Source organism: Mizuhopecten yessoensis, unplaced genomic scaffold, assembly GCF_002113885.1.
Source record: "Mizuhopecten yessoensis strain PY_sf001 unplaced genomic scaffold, ASM211388v2 scaffold11101, whole genome shotgun sequence".
In the NCBI taxonomy this organism is placed as follows: Eukaryota; Metazoa; Mollusca; class Bivalvia; order Pectinida; family Pectinidae; genus Mizuhopecten; species Mizuhopecten yessoensis.
The window spans coordinates 996,534-1,019,100 of NW_018408880.1; the positions used below are offsets into that span (position 1 = coordinate 996,534).

Genomic DNA, 22,567 nt, shown 5'->3' on the forward strand with positions numbered 1-22,567 from the left:
AAATACATGATCTTTTAAGAAAATTATCAGGTAGGGGGGGTTTCCTGAAGCCCCCCAAAAAACTCTGAATCCGCCATTGCTTCTAGGACTCAACGGTGTTGCAGTGTTGCTAGGGATCAAATAAATGTCAAACAAAGTTTACATAAAATTCATCAATGAAAATGAGGTGACGTGAATGACCTATGTCATATCACCATTAATGTGACGTACGGATATAAACGCACTATGTTATCCAATACCATACACAGCGAACGCGACTGGTTGTTTCCTCAAACCAGTATGACAGGATGTTCGTCAGTAGATCTTGTCAGATCTTGTCTAATTGCAAGCTACTTCAATTTTTTATGTTCGTCGTTTTGGCCTATTAAGGGGCCGCGGTGGGTAAGGCGTCTGACATTCTGCTACGACTAGCCCTCCACCACTGGATCGTGGGTTCGAGGCCTACATGGGGCAGTCGCTAGGTACTGGCGGTAGGTCGGTGTTTTTTTCTCCGGGAACTACGGCTTTCATCTACCATCGAAACCTGACACGTCCTTAAATGACCATAGCTGTTAGTAAGACGTAAAACAAACAAACAAACCAAAATCAAACCGATTACCATATGTTTACCCTGCTTAAACGAGGCCTATCTAGTTAAACCTGTCGGACAGAAAAAAAACACCTAACGAAAGACACTCGATGAAAATCAATGTTTATGTATTTCTAACGTGATGTAAATATTGTTTACGTGTTTATATAGTGAAATATTCGCTAAGCGAGTAAGACAGGAAATATTGAAGACAAGTTATTCACATAACTTTGAAGAGTATGCATCTTTAACGTAAAATATAATAAAAAAAATATGTTGAACACGGACAGATTTGAACAACTTATCAACGTTTAATGCGTCTCTAACAATTTATTGAGTTTTGTTATTCAGATCAACTAGGTGCACGCCTAGTGGAAGGGTGTTCCCAGAAACTATTGGCAACGTAAACACATATATTGACCTCTGATTACAATCAACCAAATTAAAACCGTGAAAAGGAAGTTTTTGTGTGATATGTTGTATTAGGTTGGAGCTTTCCCGAGATATAATTTCCCTGAATTATACATGATTCATTTTAATTAAACAGTTTAAACTCCTAATCTAAAAATACTCTTTCACAGTTTTCACATGACTTTTACATCCTTTTGGCAGCTATTGTTCATAATGACATCATTATATGTGAAGTGGATAAGCATATATATACGAGGGGGAGTCGTACGGAGTACTTTATAACATGTATGTTAGAGGTACGAGTGACAACCAGCCTACTTCAGCGAGTTAACGAGCGATATCAGCTAAAGTAAGTGAGTACTGCATTTGTTAACGTACCGGCATTTTTCTTCCCATCAAGAATCTTTTTATTCTTTTAATAAGTTTTATCAGCAAGTTTTCATTTTGGCATTGTACATGCACATTAAAAATTATCACACCATTTCACATCGAGAAATAACTAAATTTAGTATTGATATTTTAACATTCATTTTCCTTTTTTTTTTAAATTCGTACATTTTGTCTAAAGAGTAGTTACTTCTTCCACATTGAGTTTCTTTTTAATGTGTTAGATTATTTTTTAAATCAGTTTTATCATGAATAATCACACAATTCGAGAAATAAAGATTCTTTATATTTTCATACATTTTGTCTAAAGAGTGGTTAGGCCAAAGCATAGTATAGACTATAAAACAAATAGGGAAGATCGCTTTTTTTTTTTTTTTTTTTACAAATATTACCCAACACATTTTTTAATAATATAGATTTTAAATTTGGTTTGGATACCTGCTATCAAGCAGAGAGGTATATATGTTTGTCCAATTTATTTGCATCCGGTAGACAAGTTATCCCAACACTGCGATAAAAGTGTTGAAGGCAAACACTAGTGTCGGTCGAGGTACCTGAAACAGACATTTTTGCTCCTTTTTGGCCTTAGATATTTCCTTCACAATGTCGTTTTGTAGCCTGTATTTTCCATGTGTTATATACATTACATTTTTCTCTTGGTCTCCTTTTTTGATGATATGCCAACAAACTTCTTGACCTTTTTATCCAGTTGGACTTTGATCCCCACCCTTGCTAGACAGACCAGTTAAATTGATCGATTTATATCTAATATCCTAAAATGAATGTTCTCAGGAGCACATATTGTTCATAAAAAGAAACATCTTCCAACTCATTTCAATACTTTTTAAACGGCTTTAGTTGTTGTCTTGAGTTTGTTTTATTTATATATATATTTTTTTTATTGCTTTTTTCTAAATTTCTATTTTACTGATAAAATAGATTATGCTTATTATTGTACTTATATCATTTTTAGCTCGCCTATTCGAAGGGCTAATGTAGTCACCCCGGCGTCGGCGTCGGCGTCCCACCTTCCGAGGTTAAAGTTTTGGTGCAAGTTTTTGCCAGACAGTGTTTGATCATCACACTCAAGACACAGTTGTCTAATATGAGTTTAAGTCATTTATATCGAGTGAAAGCAATGTTCTGGACCATATTTTCATATTTTATGGCCCAAAAACAACTTCATTTGACTTAGTTAAATTTGAGGTTAAAGTTTTTGCGCAAGTTTTGTTGGGTAGTGTTGGACCACCACCATCAATAGGCTGTTGTCTATTATAAGATTGAAGTACTTGTATTGAGTGTAAGCAATGTGTTGAACCACATTTTCATATTTAAGCGTCCAGAAAAATCTTAATTGAACTTTGTTAATTTCTTAACAATCACTTAACATAGATGTTTCTACACATTTAACAGTCCTTGAAATATCCTGGTGGTAAGTGAGGTGGCAAATGAAATGACAGGCAATATATCAACGTTTTACTTTACATGTGTTTCTATTGATAGTTGCAGTATTATAATAACATACATAGGCGAGCTATGCTGTTCTCCGACAGCTCTTGTCTATGTATTTAGTTGTACGTTTATAATGTTATTGTAATACAGTAAATGCTATTCTATCATATGGTATCCCGAGATCTTCCGAGTACGTTGCTATGAGGTACAATACCACTTGACTCGGTGTAGGTGCAGATTCATCCACCCATATTATCATTTATATCTATATGATACTCTTTTTGTCTTAACGTACTTTTGGGATTATTGTGGGAATTCTGATTTTATTTCTTGCAATGTTATGAAGTGATAATGTGACCTTGAACAATTTGACCCTGACTGATGATAAGTTGTGTACACTCTTTGTAATTCTATTCATTGGTGCGACAATAGCTAATTCACAAGTGTCATAAGTAGCTCACAACGATGCACCAAGAAACCGCCAGATACTTGCCAAGAGTTTCCTGAAACACTTCGTAAATTCCTTCGGTTAGTTTCATTGTGATTGGCTAACACATTTTTCAAGTATAAATGGATGTTTTCAGGCTGTAGTTTGATCTCGTGGTCAATATGACGAAAACAATAAACGCAATTTTGTTACACTTCAATGACAGCGGCAGTGTGGCTGTTGAAACAAAATATCGATCTATTTTAGCGGAGAAAGATACATTTGCATATACAGTAAAGCTTGCGTTTTAATCTGTATCCACACATGAGTCATATCGAACGAAGATATGAAATACATTTATGTAATATTTAAACAATATACATATGCATGTTTATATACTAGTATAAGATATTCTGTAAACTCTACAAATTTTAGAGGTAGACTTATTTAGCGCCTTTCGCCTTTGAAATATTTCGCTTAATTATGATTGCGCCTATTGAAGTTCTGGTATATTGTTTACTGCAGCATTTTTGCGGATGCGCCTATTCTTCAATGCGCCAATCTGTTACAATGTGATAATGCGCTAAAAGAAGTACGCTTACAGTAAAACAAAACTAAATCAGGTGCAATGACTTCAGTAGCCTTTTTTTCATTATTGCCATAAAGCATGACAACATTAAATGTAATTGGGTAGTTTCATAAAGTGTGCAGAGGCTGTCACTTAAAGTAGCTCGTAAGAATTTAGTGCGATTGTTGCACTAGGGCAAGCTATATATATATATGTCAAGTGTCGAAAAGGTCACAGAGTAAGTTATTTTGTGCATTTAGTGTCAACCCAGGTCGCACAAGTTACATTAATACTTATACAGTTGTGTATTGTCATTAATAACTCATTCACCCCTGAAATTTCATAATGAATTTTTCCAACTTTTGAATTGGAAGAGTCCAAATGTGTGTTCAGGGGTGAATGAGTTTAATAACCATAACTATTGTGGTTCTGTTTCTGGTCAGTAATCAGCATTACAATGCATTCCGCCTGATTTGGTAAACCACAAAACTTTTTCTAAACCACAAATATTGCTTCCTTAAGTACAAATATAGGATAAATCGTAATGTATTGTTAGCTTCATTTTAATAAGAGCGATTCCCTATTATTTCTGAATTGAAGTGAACCAAATGGCATGACCCAATTGCTAAATAATCAGCCTACTGTGAAATAGGTTTTGAGGTGCATCGTTCGTAATAACACCACGAAAACACAAATTGGCAGAACAGTGACATCGCCGGTTCGTGTGATGCAGGGATAACTGTACCCTTCCAAAGAACTGTTCCAAATGTAACGGGCTGATGTCTCGTCATATTAGTATCAAAATATATTTAACAATTTGGGTCATACTAAGTAAAACTGAACTTAATTATTGGCGCCAAAATTGTCAGGAAACCGCAACTATTACAAGTATGTCGTTGACACAGTACATTGTGTGTTAACGGAACTTATTAGACATGTCATCTTTTCAACAAAGAAACGCCCTGGATACTTAGTTTTCTTCTTCTCTGTACAAGTAAACGGCATTCAACTGCAACCATTTGACCAGCACAATTATAATTATAAAGAGTTTGGCGTTGTAATTTGGTAAATTACACATACATGTGTATAAATAGTAGCAAAATTGGGAAATGAAGTAAGGGATATTTTATGAAGGTTTTACCATTTATGAGCAAAGGGTATGCATTATATCGAAGATTTTTTGTATATTGAAAACAAGCATCATATCAAGGTTTTACTGTATATAAACAAGGGGCCTCATATCAATGTTTTACTATATATAAACAAGGGGCATCATATCAATGTTTTACTATATAAAAATGAGCGACATTATATCAATGTTTTACTATATATAAACAAGGGGCATTATATCAATGTTTTACTATATATAAACAAGGGGCATTATATCAATGTTTTACTATATAAAAATGAGCGACATTATATCAATGGTTTACTATATATAAACAAGGGGCATCATATCAATGTTTTACTATATAAAAATGAGCGACATTATATCAATGTTTTACTTTATATAAACAAGGGGCATTATATCAATGTTTTACTATATATAAATGAGGGACATTATACCAATGTTTTACTATAAATAAATGAGCGACATTATATCAATGTTTTACTATATATAAATGAGCGACATTATATCAATGTTTTACTATATATATATGAGCGGCATTATATCCAGGTTTGACTGTATATAAACAAGCGGCATTATCTCAAGGTTTTACTGTATATAAACAAGGGACATTATATCGAGGATTTACTGTACATAAATGAGCGACATTATATCAAGGTTTTACTATATAAAAATTAGCGCATTGCATCGAAGTTTCACTGTTTATGGACGAGAGGCATTACATTGAGATTTTACTATTCGTTACATAAAGGAGTCTTTATATCGATATTTACTTAAATTGTCATAATGCACTTCATGACAAACATGTAAAGCGTACACTCGTTATAGTATTTCTACTGTTTGAAATATGTGTCGTTTGTAGCCTGATATGTATGAAGTTGACATAAGTAACTGCAAAGTCTGGTTAGCTTAACGACGGATTCAACTCTTCATCTGATGTATATTAAAAAAAATATGTAATATTAATATTTAAAGATTATAAATAGTTATACGAACACAACTAAACTAAAATAGTTAAATTGTTTTAGATATTACTCATAATTTTTCTTTTTGCAAAAAAAAATGTGTCAATTACTTGTTAAGATGTACAAACTTTAGATTTTGATCAATCGAAACCAAGCATGCAGACAACAGGAGATGACGATGTCTCGTGTTTCTGAGTGTTCACTGACAATTCAGGAAGTGAGAAGAAATGTCCAATTCACTCCTCAAAATATGTTTACAGTATGTTCCCACTAAAATTAATACAATATTACACAAATAGGAACAAGTTGATATACGTGTTACTGACGATACGATAGGTATCGCGGTGACATGCTTACGATACGATACGACACGTATCGCGGTACGATGCTCAAGATACGTTACGTATCGCGGTACGATGCATGCGAAACGTATCACGATACAAGTATCTGCTTAAAAGGTAAACTTCCTAATGATTGAGCGCATGATTTAAACGAATTCTGTTATAGATTTCAATTGTAAATACGATAAAAATAAAAATAAAATGATTTTTAGTACTTTTGGGTATGACTGCACAGAGGACCACATCTTTACTGAAGGATTCAAAACAAATTTTTGATAAGTTTAGTCCTGTAGAACTGTTGTTAGTGTATTGCGATACTGGCAACAAAACAATTCGCTAAGATACACAAGAAAGTATACGATACGATATAATATTGAACCCCTAGTAATTACAAGTGATTGTGCGCTTTATATACATATATTTACATGTCTCCCTTCTTTAACTTAGTAAATACGCAGTGAAAAAAAGGCTCGGCGGATTGATACTTGTTTCAAATAATGTGCCGTTCACGCATCAACGAGATAACAGTCCAATAACAACCAATGCTTGGATCATTCACCATCATATATAGATACATAGAACATATTCGGGATCCATTATATCTTATTATACAACAAAAGAATGCTGGCAAACTTCTTATTCCATGGATGCACACTCAAATTTCTTTGGCTGTAACGTCAACAATGGCGACTTTGTTCTGACCGGGTCACTCCATGAGCAGTGTGCCAATGCGCGTTCATGAAGACCGTTGTAAATGAATAGAAAAGTTCGGAGGGCTTCTCACATTGCCTAATTTAAAATTTAAAAACCATGAAAGGAAAAAAAAATGTTGTTCACTGCGTATTTTCTAAATTGACTCGTGTATCGAAGTAGAATACCTGGAACTATATATTGTCCTAGCAACCACGGCTATCGTAGAATTACCATCATGGCAACCCGCTTCGATATTTTTTCCTGCGTAATGTAGCATTTACAGAACATTCAAAAAAATGTATAAATATAAGGATTGACCTTCATTTTGACGGCGTATATGTACGGTAGTATGAACGCCGTTGGCAACGAACATATTCTTTATGGAGCGCTAACTCAATCCTTAAATATCCATGTAGACCGCAATGTCTGTGAAGAGTAGGACATACAATTGTAGAAATGTACGTTAAGGAACTGGAGAATTCCGCTGTGTTTTTTTGTATACACAATAAACTCCCCTTAATTTTGTTTTGTATGTGACTGTATGGCCGGATGCCGGCCGGCTCGTGACCGCAAGGTTCCGGGTTCGAATCCCGTCATGGCTATGTGTTGTATCCTTAAACAAGATCCTTAACTCCGCTTGTTTCAGTCTACTCAGCTGTAAATGAGCACATGGTTGGGCAGTGCTAGAATTGTCGAATGCTAGCTGTGAGCGCATAAATATAGCAGCACCGGCTGTATGCTCCCCAGGGAGTTGAGAACGATAGTGGCTGGCTGTAAAGGCCCTATAACCACGGAGTATAACTAGTGAACAGCTTTGAGACGACCTAGGTTGTGATGAAACTTAAATTAATTTATAATTATAAAACAATATTTAGGAAATGGCACGTGCAGCGTGAGTTCGGTTATGTCGATTACTAATGAGAAAGTATGTATATTTACACTTCAATGATGAATGTGACGTACACGCTTCTAACCTGTATTTGTTTCGATTGATAAATGACACACGTGCTAGTGATTAAACCGGAAGTCGTGTCTCCTTGTGTCTTACACCCTGTCCACAATTCGACCTCGGTTTCAGTGGTAATAACGAGATCACCGATCACGATATCATTTACGCCCAGAGTACGTACATTACGTTCATGCTGTTAAGTAACAATAGGACCACACTGTGCTGAAACATTAGTAATCAAGTTTATAAGTGAAGATACTTTATACCCGGAAATTTTCGTCCAGTCATACTTCCCCCCTTCGCTAGAGTGATCACTATTTGCCCAGTGTTGATATCGCCCTTCACATCTTATTGCTATGCATATTATGCTGTTCACTAATGTTCGCAGAAATGATAACTTAATTTTCGAAAAAGGCGAAAATTAAACAGCAGTGACTATTTCCCAGTAGTCAGTTTAGATGGTTTAACATTGACAAACACTGACAAGGACAACAAATCGAACAAATCTCGCATCCCGAAAAAAATATGATCAGATGAAAACAAGCTCCAATATCATTATTACACTGATATATCTATTGCTTTTTTCCGTAATATGTCATAAGTAGATAGTGACGTCAATACTAAACTAGGCATCATAGGTGACAACCTCTGAAACCCCCAATGAGGGAGATCTCACTCATTCCACATTTCTAATGAAAGAGAAAGTGTGCGTGAAACGCGACTGCTATTGCTTGGCTCAATTTATCTGTCTCTTTTTATGTATAAAATTAACTCCAAAAAAGCATTCCTTTGATTCAGACACACCTGTTATGATCATTACACACACCCAGCAGTAACTACGAGATCATTTGACTACAGGATGTAGATTTTCAGTTCGTTTGAGTTTGGACTTGAATGAGGGAGTTTCGAGGGAGATTGGTAAATTTTGGTCAAAATGAGGGAGTCTCGCTCCAAATGAGGGAGAGTTGACAGCTATGAAGCATATCAATATGTTGGAAAATTGTCCAAAGAAGGGCAAGGAAACGAATTCCGTGATTTAGAGATACGTCATATCCGGATCGGCTTAAAAGACTAAATTTACCTACATTGAGCTTCAGACGTGCAAGAGGTGACGTCATACCTTTGGTCGAAAAGCGTCGAATTTCCTGAAATTGTGGCAGGTCTTTTCCGAAGGACATGGTACCAGGAGTCATTCAAAACATAAATTTATCCAAAACATTCAACATAGGAATAAAGAAGACCTTTTTCTCTACGAGAAGTAAAATTATGAAACAGTCTTCCAGAGGATGTGATATCAGCACCATCAATAAATACATTTAAAAACAGACTCGATAAACTTTGGATTGATACGGAACTGAAATTTAATTACAGACCTAACATACTTTGTCTAACATGTGATGTCCATAACCGAACTGTTATATAAGGGTACAGAAATCCGATGAAGAGGATCATGGGGGGGAGGGGGGAGGGGGGGATGCGGTGGCCAAGTCGTTAAGGCGTCTGACATTCTCCTACCACTAGCCCTCCACCACTGGGTCGCGGGTTCGAGACCTCCGTTGTGCAGTCGCCAGGTACTGACCGCGGGTCGGTGGTTTTTCTCCTGGAACTCCGGCTTTCCTCCACCACCAAAACCTGACACATCCTTAATAATATAAATGACTATAGCTACTAATAGGACGTAAAACACAATCAAACCAAAAAAGAGGATCATACAGAGACTGTTTTGGAAAATAAACTTAACTAAACTTATAACTAAATATATAATATGCACGTATAAAACCATTATACTATCATGACATTTGTGTATCAGTTTAGAATTGCAGGATACTGGTTGTTCAAAAATTGATAACTAAAACACACAACACACAAAAATATATGTCGATCTCAGGACCATTTCACTGTTGATACTATACTGTACGAATTTTACAAGGAATAATAAATGCACAAAATAAATATTTGTCATGGGAGGTAAATCTAGACTAGAAAGAAACTGATCAATGTTGCTTTACTTTCTGATAAGGAATAAAACACCGAGGCGGAAAAGAACCGCCCTAAAGCGGAAATTTCACTAATATGACTAGCACAACAGTAACCTTGAACTTAAGTCCTCAAATCATATTAAAATGACGTTTGCACTCTTGGTAATGTATGGATCAATTGGTCTGCACCAGAAGGGCGTTCAGCACGTTGCGTTAAATCCCAATAACTTCCTTGTTTGTTGAGGAAGTGGTATTGTTTGTATTTCAATTTAACTCGCAGTTACAAAGAACACATAACATTTAAACACGNGGTCAAGGGGGGGGGAGGGGGTGTATCTTTACTTTTATTTTAATATTTCCTCAGGTAATGGTCTTGATTTTGTATCAACTTCCAGTGCGGTTGTACGTTCCTTTAATATATATTTGAAACATATTATATTTACACATATAAATATGATATAAAATATTATATTATATATATCAAAATATAATATTTGTCCACAGATCTACCTGGAGTCGCGACGTGTCATAAATACCGATGTATTCTCTTGAAGGGTCCCCGTACCAAACTTTACGAATTCATTGAAAAATTCTGACCGACAAAAAAAATCATATCTAAAAAGAAACTCATACCTTTTTTCGGAATTTTATGAGAAAATGATTAAAATGAAAACAAGAAAACACAGCATTCAGTCCACAGAGGGAATCGAACTATTGTAACAAAATGGGCTGTAAATTGATAATTAAAAATAAAGAATGGAATAATCTTATAACATATCAATAAGGAGCAGTGCTTTAGTCAAAAGTACATTTGGGGTCAAATCTAACGATTTCGGTAACACCGTGTAGTGACTGACAAGGTGCTGTTGAATTGTAGATATGTGCTATCGGATTATCGATCTAGTGGCGACCAGGCGCGTCATGGATGACATAGAGATAGGAACGAGAGTGTTAACTCCCCAAAACATAAATTGCCTGATGGGACATTTAGTATTGTTTTGCAAGGGGAAAGTTAACATAGGAGTTAGATAAGAAGTTAGATTAAATTGCTGCACGTGCCTCATTACTTATGTACAATAGGTGGTACATGTACCTACTCACGAAAAGTTCATTTTGTATAGATTGATAAAAGTATTTGGGAAAGATTTAAGAAGGATTTTTAAGTTTGGATATAGTGTTTGATGTTGTAACTCTGTATAAATGTAATCGTTGTGAAGGTAGATTTGCTGTCGTGTTCCAGAACTGTGTTAAGAAGGATATTTGTTAAAGTGAAGAGATCTTACAATGAGGGCCTACTCGAGGTATGAACCCTGACTGTCGCGGCCACAGTACGAGGTGAATACAATGTTAAGTCCACATGTGTTGTTCAGCGTGTTATATCACACCCTGAACCCTGGGTTACACTACGTTGCTCTAGCTTATATTACTAAACTACTTCATTGGCGGTAGTTTCCTGGTCCATCCCTTCTATGTACAGCTGAAATGTATGTTTTCTATGGTGGGTCTTCGTACAGACAGTAATCTCCCCTTTATTACGTTTTGCATGTTCTGTGTTCCTGTAAAATATACTTCAAATTTACTTTTCCGAGTTTAAATAATTGCAAAATAAATTTGACATAAGCTACACAACATAAAAAATAGTGTTGTTCACTGCGTATTTTCTAAATATACCCGTATATCGATATAGTATCCCTGGTACTATATTATCCTGGCAACCACGGCGACCGTAGTTACCATCGTGGCAACAAGCTTTGGCTTTTTTTCTGTGTAATGTAGCATTTAAACATGTTTTGAATGTAAATATAAGGATTGACCTTCGTTTTGACGGCGTATACGAAAGTATGAACGCAGTTGGCTGCGCACTCGTGAAAAATACCAAAACATTAGCCACACTCGTGAAATATATTTGTAATTACTGAAGACACCATTAAATATCCTGTATATATTTCATATGGTTGTTGTTTTCAAGTATTGATTATAATCAGTTGATTATTATAATGTAAGATGGACGTAAAACACACAGAGAGGACTGCACCTTTAATATAAACTTTATTTCATTCCAAATTAAGTTGCATTACATCACATAACATACAAAGTACAGAGGAATGGGATCCGGAAACAAGTTGAAATAACTTATATAAATCCGTTTCCGCACCTTTAAAATATGGTAATTGATTCAGTATATTAAATTGCCGAAACTACTGTTGAAACAGAAGGGGGGGGGGGGGGGGGGGGGGGCGTAACACCCCTTACTGTATGAATTTAAAAAATAATAGAGGAGTAGTGCTTCTGGTTAGATTCAAATCAGATTATTAGTAAGGAATGTATATTACCATGAATGTACCACGCTACCTCTTGCTATGCTCTACGACATGTTGTTATACTTTCAGGTAACTGCTTAACAATGGATGTTTCAACACAGGATGTGGTGTCGACATCATTTGAGAAGTTCGTGGACCAAACTATGACGTCAATGATCGGTCTGACCAATCAAACCACTCTTTCCTCCTACATTATTGAGAATTCATCTGAAATTAACCTATTCCTTTTGAATTCACAAATGGCACGGAAATTGCTGCCTGTCACCATCTTTGTTTACATTTTAATGTTTTTTGGCCTTATTGGAAATTCTGTCGTAGTGTATGTGTATCTATTTCGATGGAAATCAACGACAATTAAGTATTTCATTGGTTACCTAGCAACACTTGACCTCGTCACTTCCGGTTTGTGCATGCCGCTGGAGATTGTTTTGTACACCAATCCAGTCACGGCAAACAGTAGCGCCCTCTGTCGCGTTCTACGTTTCTCACGTGCCGTGACGTCCATCGCTGAAGCTTTTTTGCTTGTTGTGATAGCAGTTGATAGGTATTTACGTGTGTGTAAGTACACACAGACACAGATTTCCGTCAAAAAGGCAAAACAACTATGTATTTTGTCTTTCACTTTTTCTCTGTGTCTTTCCTGGCCGTCACTGTTTGTATTTGGAAGCTATGACCGTGGAACTTATCCGGTTCTTCAAACGTCTTGTTCGACAGTTCAGCACCTACGGGGAACAGTATATCCGCTACTATACTATGCTATGTTATTTCTTGTGTTTATCATAGTGTCCGTGTGTTTGTTCGTGTTTTATATTCTAGTCGGCATCAAACTCTGCCGTCTTTCATCAAAACAGAAATTGTCCATCTCTAAAGGAACGTCCGAGAAATTTAAACCAACCAAGTCCGGTTATTTCCCCCCCGACATGCTGAAAGATGATTCTCGCTCAGGCACTCTGAAGAAAAATGAAGGTCGAAGAACAATAGATCGGAACAACCGAAATGCAGCAAAAAGAAAATCATCATTTGTGGATTTATCCCAAGTTTCCATTAATTTGAAGTCTGTGCGAAGAAGATCAACGCGAATGATGAGAAAACAGAAAACCTCATTAACTTTATTTTTGATTACAGCTCTCGAATTTATAAGTTTTCTACCCTATATTGTTATAATGATTTATAAGGCCGTTGAACCACATTTTCTAGAAACTTTATCAGAATCTCAACAAATCTTGTACAACATTGGTTTGTTGTCCTATTTTCTCGCAACTGCATTTAATCCATTTATTTACGGATTTTTCAGCAGAAATTTCAGACGAAAATGTGTGGAAATCTTGAGATCCGTCAAAAATGGCAGGAACGATAACAACACTTATAGTTCCGGTACTGACAAGAAGGTATCTACGTCTAAATAAGGGCAGCTGACCGCTGACCAATGGTCAGTTTATGCACCGTTTTACTGGTATCAACATTGGTATACAATTATCATAAGGATAATGATGTGATAAAATATTTCTGTAATTAATTGTGAAAATTACCTGTTTATTCTTGCCTTTTACCAAGGCGGTCGGGGTTCGATTCCCCGATCGGACGTGAAAAGTTAATGGGTCACATACCCGACCACGGGGGTTTTCTCCGGGTTCTCCGGTTTTCTCCCACAATAAGACCTCCTACGCGCTAACATCCGGGCCAACAAGAGTGATTGATACAAGTTGAAATAACTTGTTTCATAATTGTTGTAAAACAAAATTTATATTCATATTTGTATGATAAAATATCGCTGTGATTTATTGTGAAAACAACCTGCTTATTCTTGAAAACCTTTAATCATACTATTCATTATCAAGTTTAAACTACGAATTGGTCTTATCTATAAATCAAGTGTTAATTTTTACGGCAAGTTTAAAAGATGTTTCGTCGGAATTTGATTATATGATATAACGTTACTTTTAATTTTAATTTCAGCGTTAATATCTTTTTTCCTTGTGACATTTAAGATTAGACTCTCTTGTGTGACGCGTAATTACCCTAAAAACCACTGAAGATGGCCGATGTATTTACTTTCTTAGAATAACTCATTTACCATTTCCTATTCCATTACATAACAGGATTATTGCGGTACCCTACCTAGTGGACTTTGGCCGCAGGTCATAGATGCTTTCAAGTTCAAATATATCTTATTTGACCCTGAATAGTCAAAGGGATTGGGCATAAGTTCTTGCAACTTACTTGGCCGTTGTGTCTGTATTTTTAAAGTCGGGACACATGTCGCTTAAATCCCAGATAATTAACTTGTATTGTACATTTTAAACTATGATATGAATTTCTTATAAACATGTTAGCTATATAGGTTCTCAACTATGTAAGGTATTTTTTGGAAATTTCAGAATATCCCGCCATTAAGTCAGAATTTATCTTTAATTTAATTTCAACTTAAACCCTTTTTACCAAATCTAACGTCATCATTCCAATTTCAATTATGCAAGCAGAATACTGGAATATTTTTTTACGTGAAAACTTATTTAAGACTGCGTTCGTATTAAAATGGGGACATTTGTGTCTAAATTTCAATATTTTCTATATGTGTTGATATGCATAGTAAAGGTTGCTAGGCAACGCTCTTATATTTCTTGTCAAGTATTTGTGTATTGAAAAGGTCATATAAACCTTAATACATATGTCCTTTTAATTTTAAGCGATACATTTTCCTTATCCTTATCACAGGTATTACATCACATTCATCATTTTCCTACAAACCAAACTGGTCTTATTCCTATTTTAAATCTTCGTTCCGCTTGTGCCGAAGAAGTTATTCCAAAGTTTATATCAACCACGTTAGCTATCAATATCAAATATCGTTCGTTTCGTCCGTTCATATTGCATCCCAATCGTGTGGTATTTTTATCGTGCACACAAGGTGCGGTTCATACATCGTGCGCACACCGCACATCGTGTAACGTTGAACGAATCCGCACTGTATAGCACCTACCTTTACATTTGTACATGTAACCGAGGCTTTTTTGGGCTCCAGCCAACGTCAGTCACACACCCATTATCTTTTAAATATTTACTAATTTTGAGGAAGATAACTCATTAAAACTAATGACGTATTAAACATTTCAAACTTCAAAATATTGTTTTTTTGTTGTGTTTTTTTTGTTGTTTTTTTGTTTGTTTTTGTTTTTGTCTTTGAGAACATTTCTAATGGTGTTTTATTTTTGTGCTTCTCTTAAAATAGTGCACTTTTTTAACCTGTAATTATTTACGCACTACTTTGGTATTCCAAATGACAAAAAGATGGTTCAATACATACATTGTTTGGGAACAAGGGAAACACAGAAACAAACGTTCACGTATCATCATCTGCCTAACAAACTGAGAGATAAAAACCAGGTGATTATAAAGGATATAAGAATCTAAATTAGAAAATAACAAGGTAACTTGAAACACGAACACGAAAGGGGAGACAGCATGGGCATCCAATGAAAACAGAATCGAGCGAGACGAAAAATTGTTTGTTACACGATGTGTGACGTACACCATGAAGTCCTCTGTCAAATCAAGTAAACCATCCAGGGTTCCATCCGCGATACTCCAGGGGTAACGCCCACTTTCGCTCCCTCAACCCCTGGAATATGTCATAGCAGAATTGAAGGCACGCGGCTTGCTATTTGATGAGTTTGATGTAATATTACCTGACCAATCGCTAGCAAGGCTGAAACATTTTCTTTGGAGATTACTGAGGCGCGTCATCCGACTCGAAGCCGGCCAATTGTTCCGTTTCGCGACCGACAGACTCTTGTGATGTATACCAAAGGATTAAACTAGTCTTCTCGTATCATCTACAAGGTGATACATACGGAACCTTCGATTTTGCTATGACATATTCCATGAATACAGAGAGCAAAACTGAGCGTAAACCCTGGAGTATCGAGGATACTTATGCAATTATCTAAGATGGCGTAGCATTTCTCCAGTGTAGATTGAAACTTCACCAATAGAAAACCCTGTATACCTGACACAGCTGTTTAACTTAAGTAGTAGCGTGAGTTGACATATGGCACAGTACAGAGCACACTCACCATGTACATGGATCATTAATCACATCTCACGAAACAGGGTCAAAACGTTTACAACACAATATGTGACATGTGTTATAAAGTCTTCTTTCAAACTTACAAAATCACACAGGGAACCAATGACCTAAGACTGTTTCACATTTCATCAGTGTAGAATGAGACTTCACTGATAGAAAACCCTGTATATCCGGAGGTTAGCGTACAGGGCCCGGAGTACCCGGAGAAAATCCATGTGGTCGGGCAGGTGACCGTTTACCTTTTCACTTCCGATTGGGTAAATGAACCCCGCCCGCCTTGTTAAAGGCAAGTGCGTTATCCGTTGCGCCACCGACCACCGACAAGTGCCCATGTGCTACATTGTACCAAATTGTCTTTCGTTAGTAACAGAAATCACCCATTTTAAAAAAAGGAGCAGGAAAATGAATAAAGTGGCGTGACTGTTTAAGAATCCCAGATTTCAGAATTTCAGATTTTATTTCCAACACTCAGACACATGAAAATGTGTAACATGAGGTACATGTACATGAATTCATATATTAAATTATGACAGGATGGACAGGTGCATGCATGTATATGAAGATACTGATGATATATATATATATGCATGATAACATGTTATATAAATTAACTATTTCGTAATTAGACACAGCAATGCATACATATATGTAGATAGCCACACATATATCCAGACCTTTGCATATACATATATATGCACATCCATACATATACAATGCATACCAAGAAACAGACGCCTACATATATACGCGCATACACACATAAATACACAAATATATGACTACATCCCAGATACATATACACACAAACACACATATGCATACATTTCCGTATCCAAAATACTCACATAGTCACCTATTTTACATCATGATTTCAATTTCAATTTCAAAAGTATTTTATTGACAATACATATATAATACAAACATATAAGTTAACATTACAGAATATATTAGAACAGTATTGACAAAAAAAATAGACAACAGGCTATGCCTATATCAGTCTTCTTCTATTTCCGGTAGCTATGTACAATGCTTAAATATATAAAATGTGGTAATTCGTTTTCCTCTCACACACATGCACACCCACACCAGCTCATGTCTAATACTCATTATTTAAGGGACAAAACTTGCCTGAATAATATTAATAATAATAATACCAATACATGAATTTTAATTTGGAATTTATCTAGCACGTATATAAGTAACGAAACGTTTTGATGATTTAATATAAAAGTCAACATGTATAAGAATAGTTTTATTTAATTGGTCAGATGCATTACTAATACCATATAATAAACAGTGCAGATTTAAATATCCTAATAGATTATACATAGTGGTAATATGATGCCTAATATTTGAATACATAGGACATAGAAAGAAAAAATTATTAGATCTTCCCTCTGTGCACCACATACACAGGAAGCATCATCAATCAGATGATGTTGTAACTTATCAAAGTTAAGATCACTTTTAACATTTCTTAGCTGATATGTTAAGTTTCCTCGGAACACAGTTAATAAAAGTTTCTAAGACAGATGTATTTAAAGTTTTTTTAAATATCTTTTTAAAAGATGAAATTGAGATAGAGTCTCGTACGATGCCATCAAGTGCATTCCGTTTTACCATTGTAGAAGGGAAGAAGCTATTCATATAAGTAGTAGTTCTTGTCTGTGGTATATTAAAGAATCTGTTATTTCTGAAGGTATAGTTATTATTAACATTTAGAAATGGTTGAATGATATTATCGAGACAAGTTGGAGTGTAATTATTAAGAATCTTATACATTAATGTTAGTTCATGATTTTGTCTTCGTGTGTGTAATGTCTCAAGTTGTGTTTCAGTATACAGAATGTGATGAGATGTACCTCGTCTGAGGCCAGTAATTAAACGCATAGCTTTTAGTTGAGCTGATTCTAAAAGATCTGATTCAGATTTGGTACAATTATCCCATACTATATCAAAATGTTCTAACAAAGGTCTTATATAAGAGACATATAATGTTTTTAATATATTCCTATCAACTGTAGTATTTAAAATTCTAAGAATACTTAGTCTAGAGTTAGCTTTTTTATAAATATTTGAAATGTGATCTGACCATGTCCCTTTACTGTTAAATGTTAGTCCTAAGTGAGTATGGTGTTCATGTTGTGCAATCGGAGTATTGTTAAATAGCAGTTGAAGATGATTGTTAATGTGTCTACAAGAGAAGTTAATAGCTACAGTCTTATTCGGATCGAATAGGATCTGCCATTGCTTTGACCATTCAGAGATTGATTCGAGATCATCATTGAGCATGTTAGGATGTAGGTGTTGTAAGGTCATTGTTATTATTTACTATAACATAGAGAGAGGTATCATCTGCAAAAAGTTTTATATCATTAATAAAAAGAAGAAAGAGGAAGGGACCAAGGACAGATCCTTGAGGAACCCCTGTAGAAAAAGGTTTGGTACTAGATTTATAACCTTCAAAGATAACCCTTTGTTTTCTGTCAGATAAGTAAGCTTTAAACCAATCATATAATTTACATTTAATACCATATGCTTTTTGTTTATATAATAGGCCCAAATGCCATACTCGATCAAATGCTTTACTTATGTCACAGAAAACAAAACGCAAATCTTTACCTTAATCTAAATTACTACTTATAGTATCATATATATCAGCTAGTTGATTAGCAGTGGAGTCTTTGGGTTGAAATCCTGACTGATGTACACTTAACATATTGTGACTTGAAATATAATTAAACGTATATTTAAAAAAATTGATAAAAATAGATGTAATAGCAATAGGTCTATAATTATTGAGATCACTGATATCTCCTTTACTTTTATAGAGAGCAGTAACATTAGCCATTTTTAGTACATCAGGTATTTCTCCAATAGATAAAGTTCTATTAAATAATAGTTTGAGTGGGTATACTAAAGAAGAAGAAATGTTCTTTACAATCATCGGTAAAATACCATCAGGACCAGCTGGTTTGTTTTTATTAAGAATGTCAAATTGGTCAGTTACATCTTGTTCAGTTATGTCAGGGATGTGTAGTGGACCACTACACATCCCTGGTTATGTTAATATTAGAAAGTTCAAATGGACATAAGGGAGGTAAGTCAGGTAGGTTAGTGTCAGTAACATCAGAGGCAATGGTGGTAAAGAAGTTATTTAGTGCTTCAGCTTTATCTTGTGGATAGATTAAAATTTTATTGTTAGATTTTAGAGGATAAGAATTAGTGCTAGTGTTAGTCATTTTTCCTATAGATTTTGCTATCTGCCACCATTTTCTTGGATGCACTGTTTTGTCAGCAAGACAATTTTGAAGTTTCTTATAGTAAATCTCCTTGGATTGCCGAATATGTTTTATAGTGTCATTACAACAAGTTCTGAATTTTGCCCAATCTTGTCCCCTATTTTTATTTTTAGCTATTCTATGTAATCTATTCTTATATCTTAATTTATGCCGAATTTCACCAGTCATCCAAGGTTTGTCATCAGGATGTGGGAGCTAGTGGCAGAGTTTATTTTGTTTATAACAGTAGAATATATTTCATTAATGCTAGTAGTGTCATTAACTATGGAATCCCAATCATTACTAAGTAGTTCATTATTAATAGCATCCCAATTAGCTTCATTGAATTCATATATAGGTTTCTTGAATGGTTTATTGTTTAGTGTTTTAAAACAAATGTTAGCAAGAATGGGGCAGTGATCACTACAGAGAGGGGAAAGTACTTGTGTTGAGTTAAAAATGTTAACATTATTAGTAATAAATACATCAAGTAAGGTAGCAGTAGTGTTTGTAATGCGTGTTGGTGATTTTATTAAGTTTTTAAAGTGATATTTAGTAATTAATCTTGCAAGATGTGAATTAGGTTTCATTGTGATAAAGTCAATATTTATGTCACCAGTGATAATGATATTATATTAGTATTAGAAAGATTATCCAAAATGTTATCAAGTTTATTCCAGTTATCTTTTTTTTTTTGTATTAGGAGGTCTATAAAGGCAGCAGAATTGATTTGTACATATCAATGATATGGACCCATAATGTGCTTCAATATTATGGACCTATAGAAGCAACAAGTAATAGTGTATATATAATGTTTATGTTTTAGCTTAAAGCAAAGGAATCAATTTCTTTAGGAAAATTGATAATCCTTTCAGAATTTGTTCGCGGCATATTAACAAAAGACCTTTCATTTTATTTTCATTTGGATTTGTACGATAGTAATTTGGAACGTATTTTCTCTTTAAATTTTTCACTTCCACATTACCAAATGTACAAAAAATAGCAAAGTGGGACATTTTTTTTACATTCCGTTTTGATACAACTGTTGCGCAATTAGGCAAATCTGATTTCATTGACTAGGTAGTACATGAAGGTCAGTCGGTTAGAGTGACACTTTATATAGTAGCCTCTAGTTCAGGGTTCGAACCCTAAAGTCCAGCTATAATCATGCTGGAAAAACAGTTTCCAATGCGTAGTAAGTTTTTGGCAGTAGTGCGGGGATCCTTAATCACATTTTAAAATATCTATTGTATAAGTACGTGTACAGTACGGCTCATTCACCGAACACCAACTCTGGATAATTGAAAGGAATGTGTTTATATAGGAAATCCTTTGAAGTTTAGTTATAGCCTGTTTCAACTAAGAATGTCAACTCATTTTGTAGATATGATACTAAAGTCAATAATGAAATGGATAAAAAAAAAATCCTACATATAACTGTAATACACATTTAACACAGAACTAAGTAATAGAAAGTAATCATTTAATATTAATTTTTACATTATATGAAAAAGAAAAATAACATAACATTATATGAAAAACAAAATTCTTTACTTGAAGCCACATTGATACTAATGTCAGCAATAAAATACAGTTTCTATTCCTACATATAACAGTAATACACATTTAATACAGCACTAAAAGATAGCCATTATTAAACATAAATATAAACAGTAAACCTTTCTGGAGCTAAAGTTGATGAAGAATTTTGCATGAATCATGATGATTTTAGTTGGAATGGATTTTTGGAATTCAGAAGTTTTGCCAAAAAGTATAATATCTTCCTTTATTTCGATGTTGGGTCTGTTTTTAAGTATATCCATCTACGTATGTTTTGCCAGAAGTTATTTGTTATTTGACACTGTTAAAAAAAGATGTTCTATAGTTTGTTTGCTTTCTTGGCATAAGTTACATAAATCTCATTGTTTGATTCCAATTATTTTCAAATAATGATCAAGTGGAAGTATTCTCGAAAGAAGCCTGAAAGTGACCCATTGAATGCTAGTTTTAAGTCCATATATAAAGTTTTCTAAATCAATCATTTTGAGTCCACCTTCACTGTAGTCTTGAACAATTGTTGAGCGTTTTATTTTATCCATTGGTGATTGCCAGACATTTTTTTTTGTTCAATGATTGAATTATGTCTTGAGTAGGGAGAGATATAAACAGGTGATTCATTTTTGCAATGATAAGAGATTTAAGAACAGTTATTCTCCTTATAGGTGTTAAAATTCTTCTTGACCATTGATGTAACTTGCCATCTATAATACTAATAATTTCGTTGAAATTTACAGTAACCATATCTTCTAAATTGACAGAGAAATCAATCCCAAGTAAGGTAAATTTGGTTTTTCCCCATTTTAGTTTGTTCAGTATTTACTTTTAACCCTGATATTTTTGCATATTTATATCATATAAAGATTTTGTGCCATTTAAAATAACGGATGTGTCATCAGCGAACTGTGAGAGCCCGTGTTCTTTGTTATTTATGTTTATGCTTAAAGATTTTATTGTGTTTTTTTTGCCATGATAGCTAATATTTCAACTACCAAAAGAAATAAGTAAGATGATACCGGATCCCCTTGTATACAGACCCTTTTTATGTCTACAAAGTTGGGTTAAAAAAAACATTCTGTATGATAGCCGAGGAAGTATTTGTATTAAAACATAACAGATAATAATATCAAACTGAAGTCACACAAGTTAAACACAATTCATAGAAATCGGAAAATAAGTACAAGTTTAACTAATATCACGGACTTATATATATGACAATAATTATAAGAGAATTCACACAAATCTGAAAATGCAAGTTTAACTAATATATCATAATAAATATATGACTGATTCTGAAAACTGTTCTCAATATTAATTATTATTTTGCAATTATTAGCAATTTGATTATCTGATTAGAAGTTGATTTACCTGTGCAATTTACCTGTACACCATTTCTGCAATAGACTATAGCTCACTATCATCACAACTGGCCACCTATGTGATTTTAAGCAG

The 22,567-nt window shown here is 34.5% G+C and overlaps 1 protein-coding gene across 2 annotated transcripts; it reads left to right on the forward strand.

Moving 5' to 3' along the window:
* Positions 1 to 1,147: 1,147 nt before the first annotated feature.
* On the forward strand, positions 1,148 to 13,883 carry LOC110465812 (orexin receptor type 2-like). 2 transcript variants are annotated; one of them, XM_021521909.1, is made up of 2 exons: positions 1,148 to 1,332; positions 12,260 to 13,883. In XM_021521909.1, the coding sequence occupies exon 2, from the start codon at positions 12,274 to 12,276 to the stop codon at positions 13,594 to 13,596; it is 1,323 nt and encodes a 440-aa protein (XP_021377584.1). In that variant the 5' UTR covers positions 1,148 to 1,332; positions 12,260 to 12,273; the 3' UTR covers positions 13,597 to 13,883. The 2 variants fall into 2 exon arrangements, with proteins under 2 accessions (XP_021377584.1, XP_021377585.1); XM_021521910.1 differs by having other exon boundaries at positions 1,148 to 1,328.
* Positions 13,884 to 22,567: the final 8,684 nt, after the last annotated feature.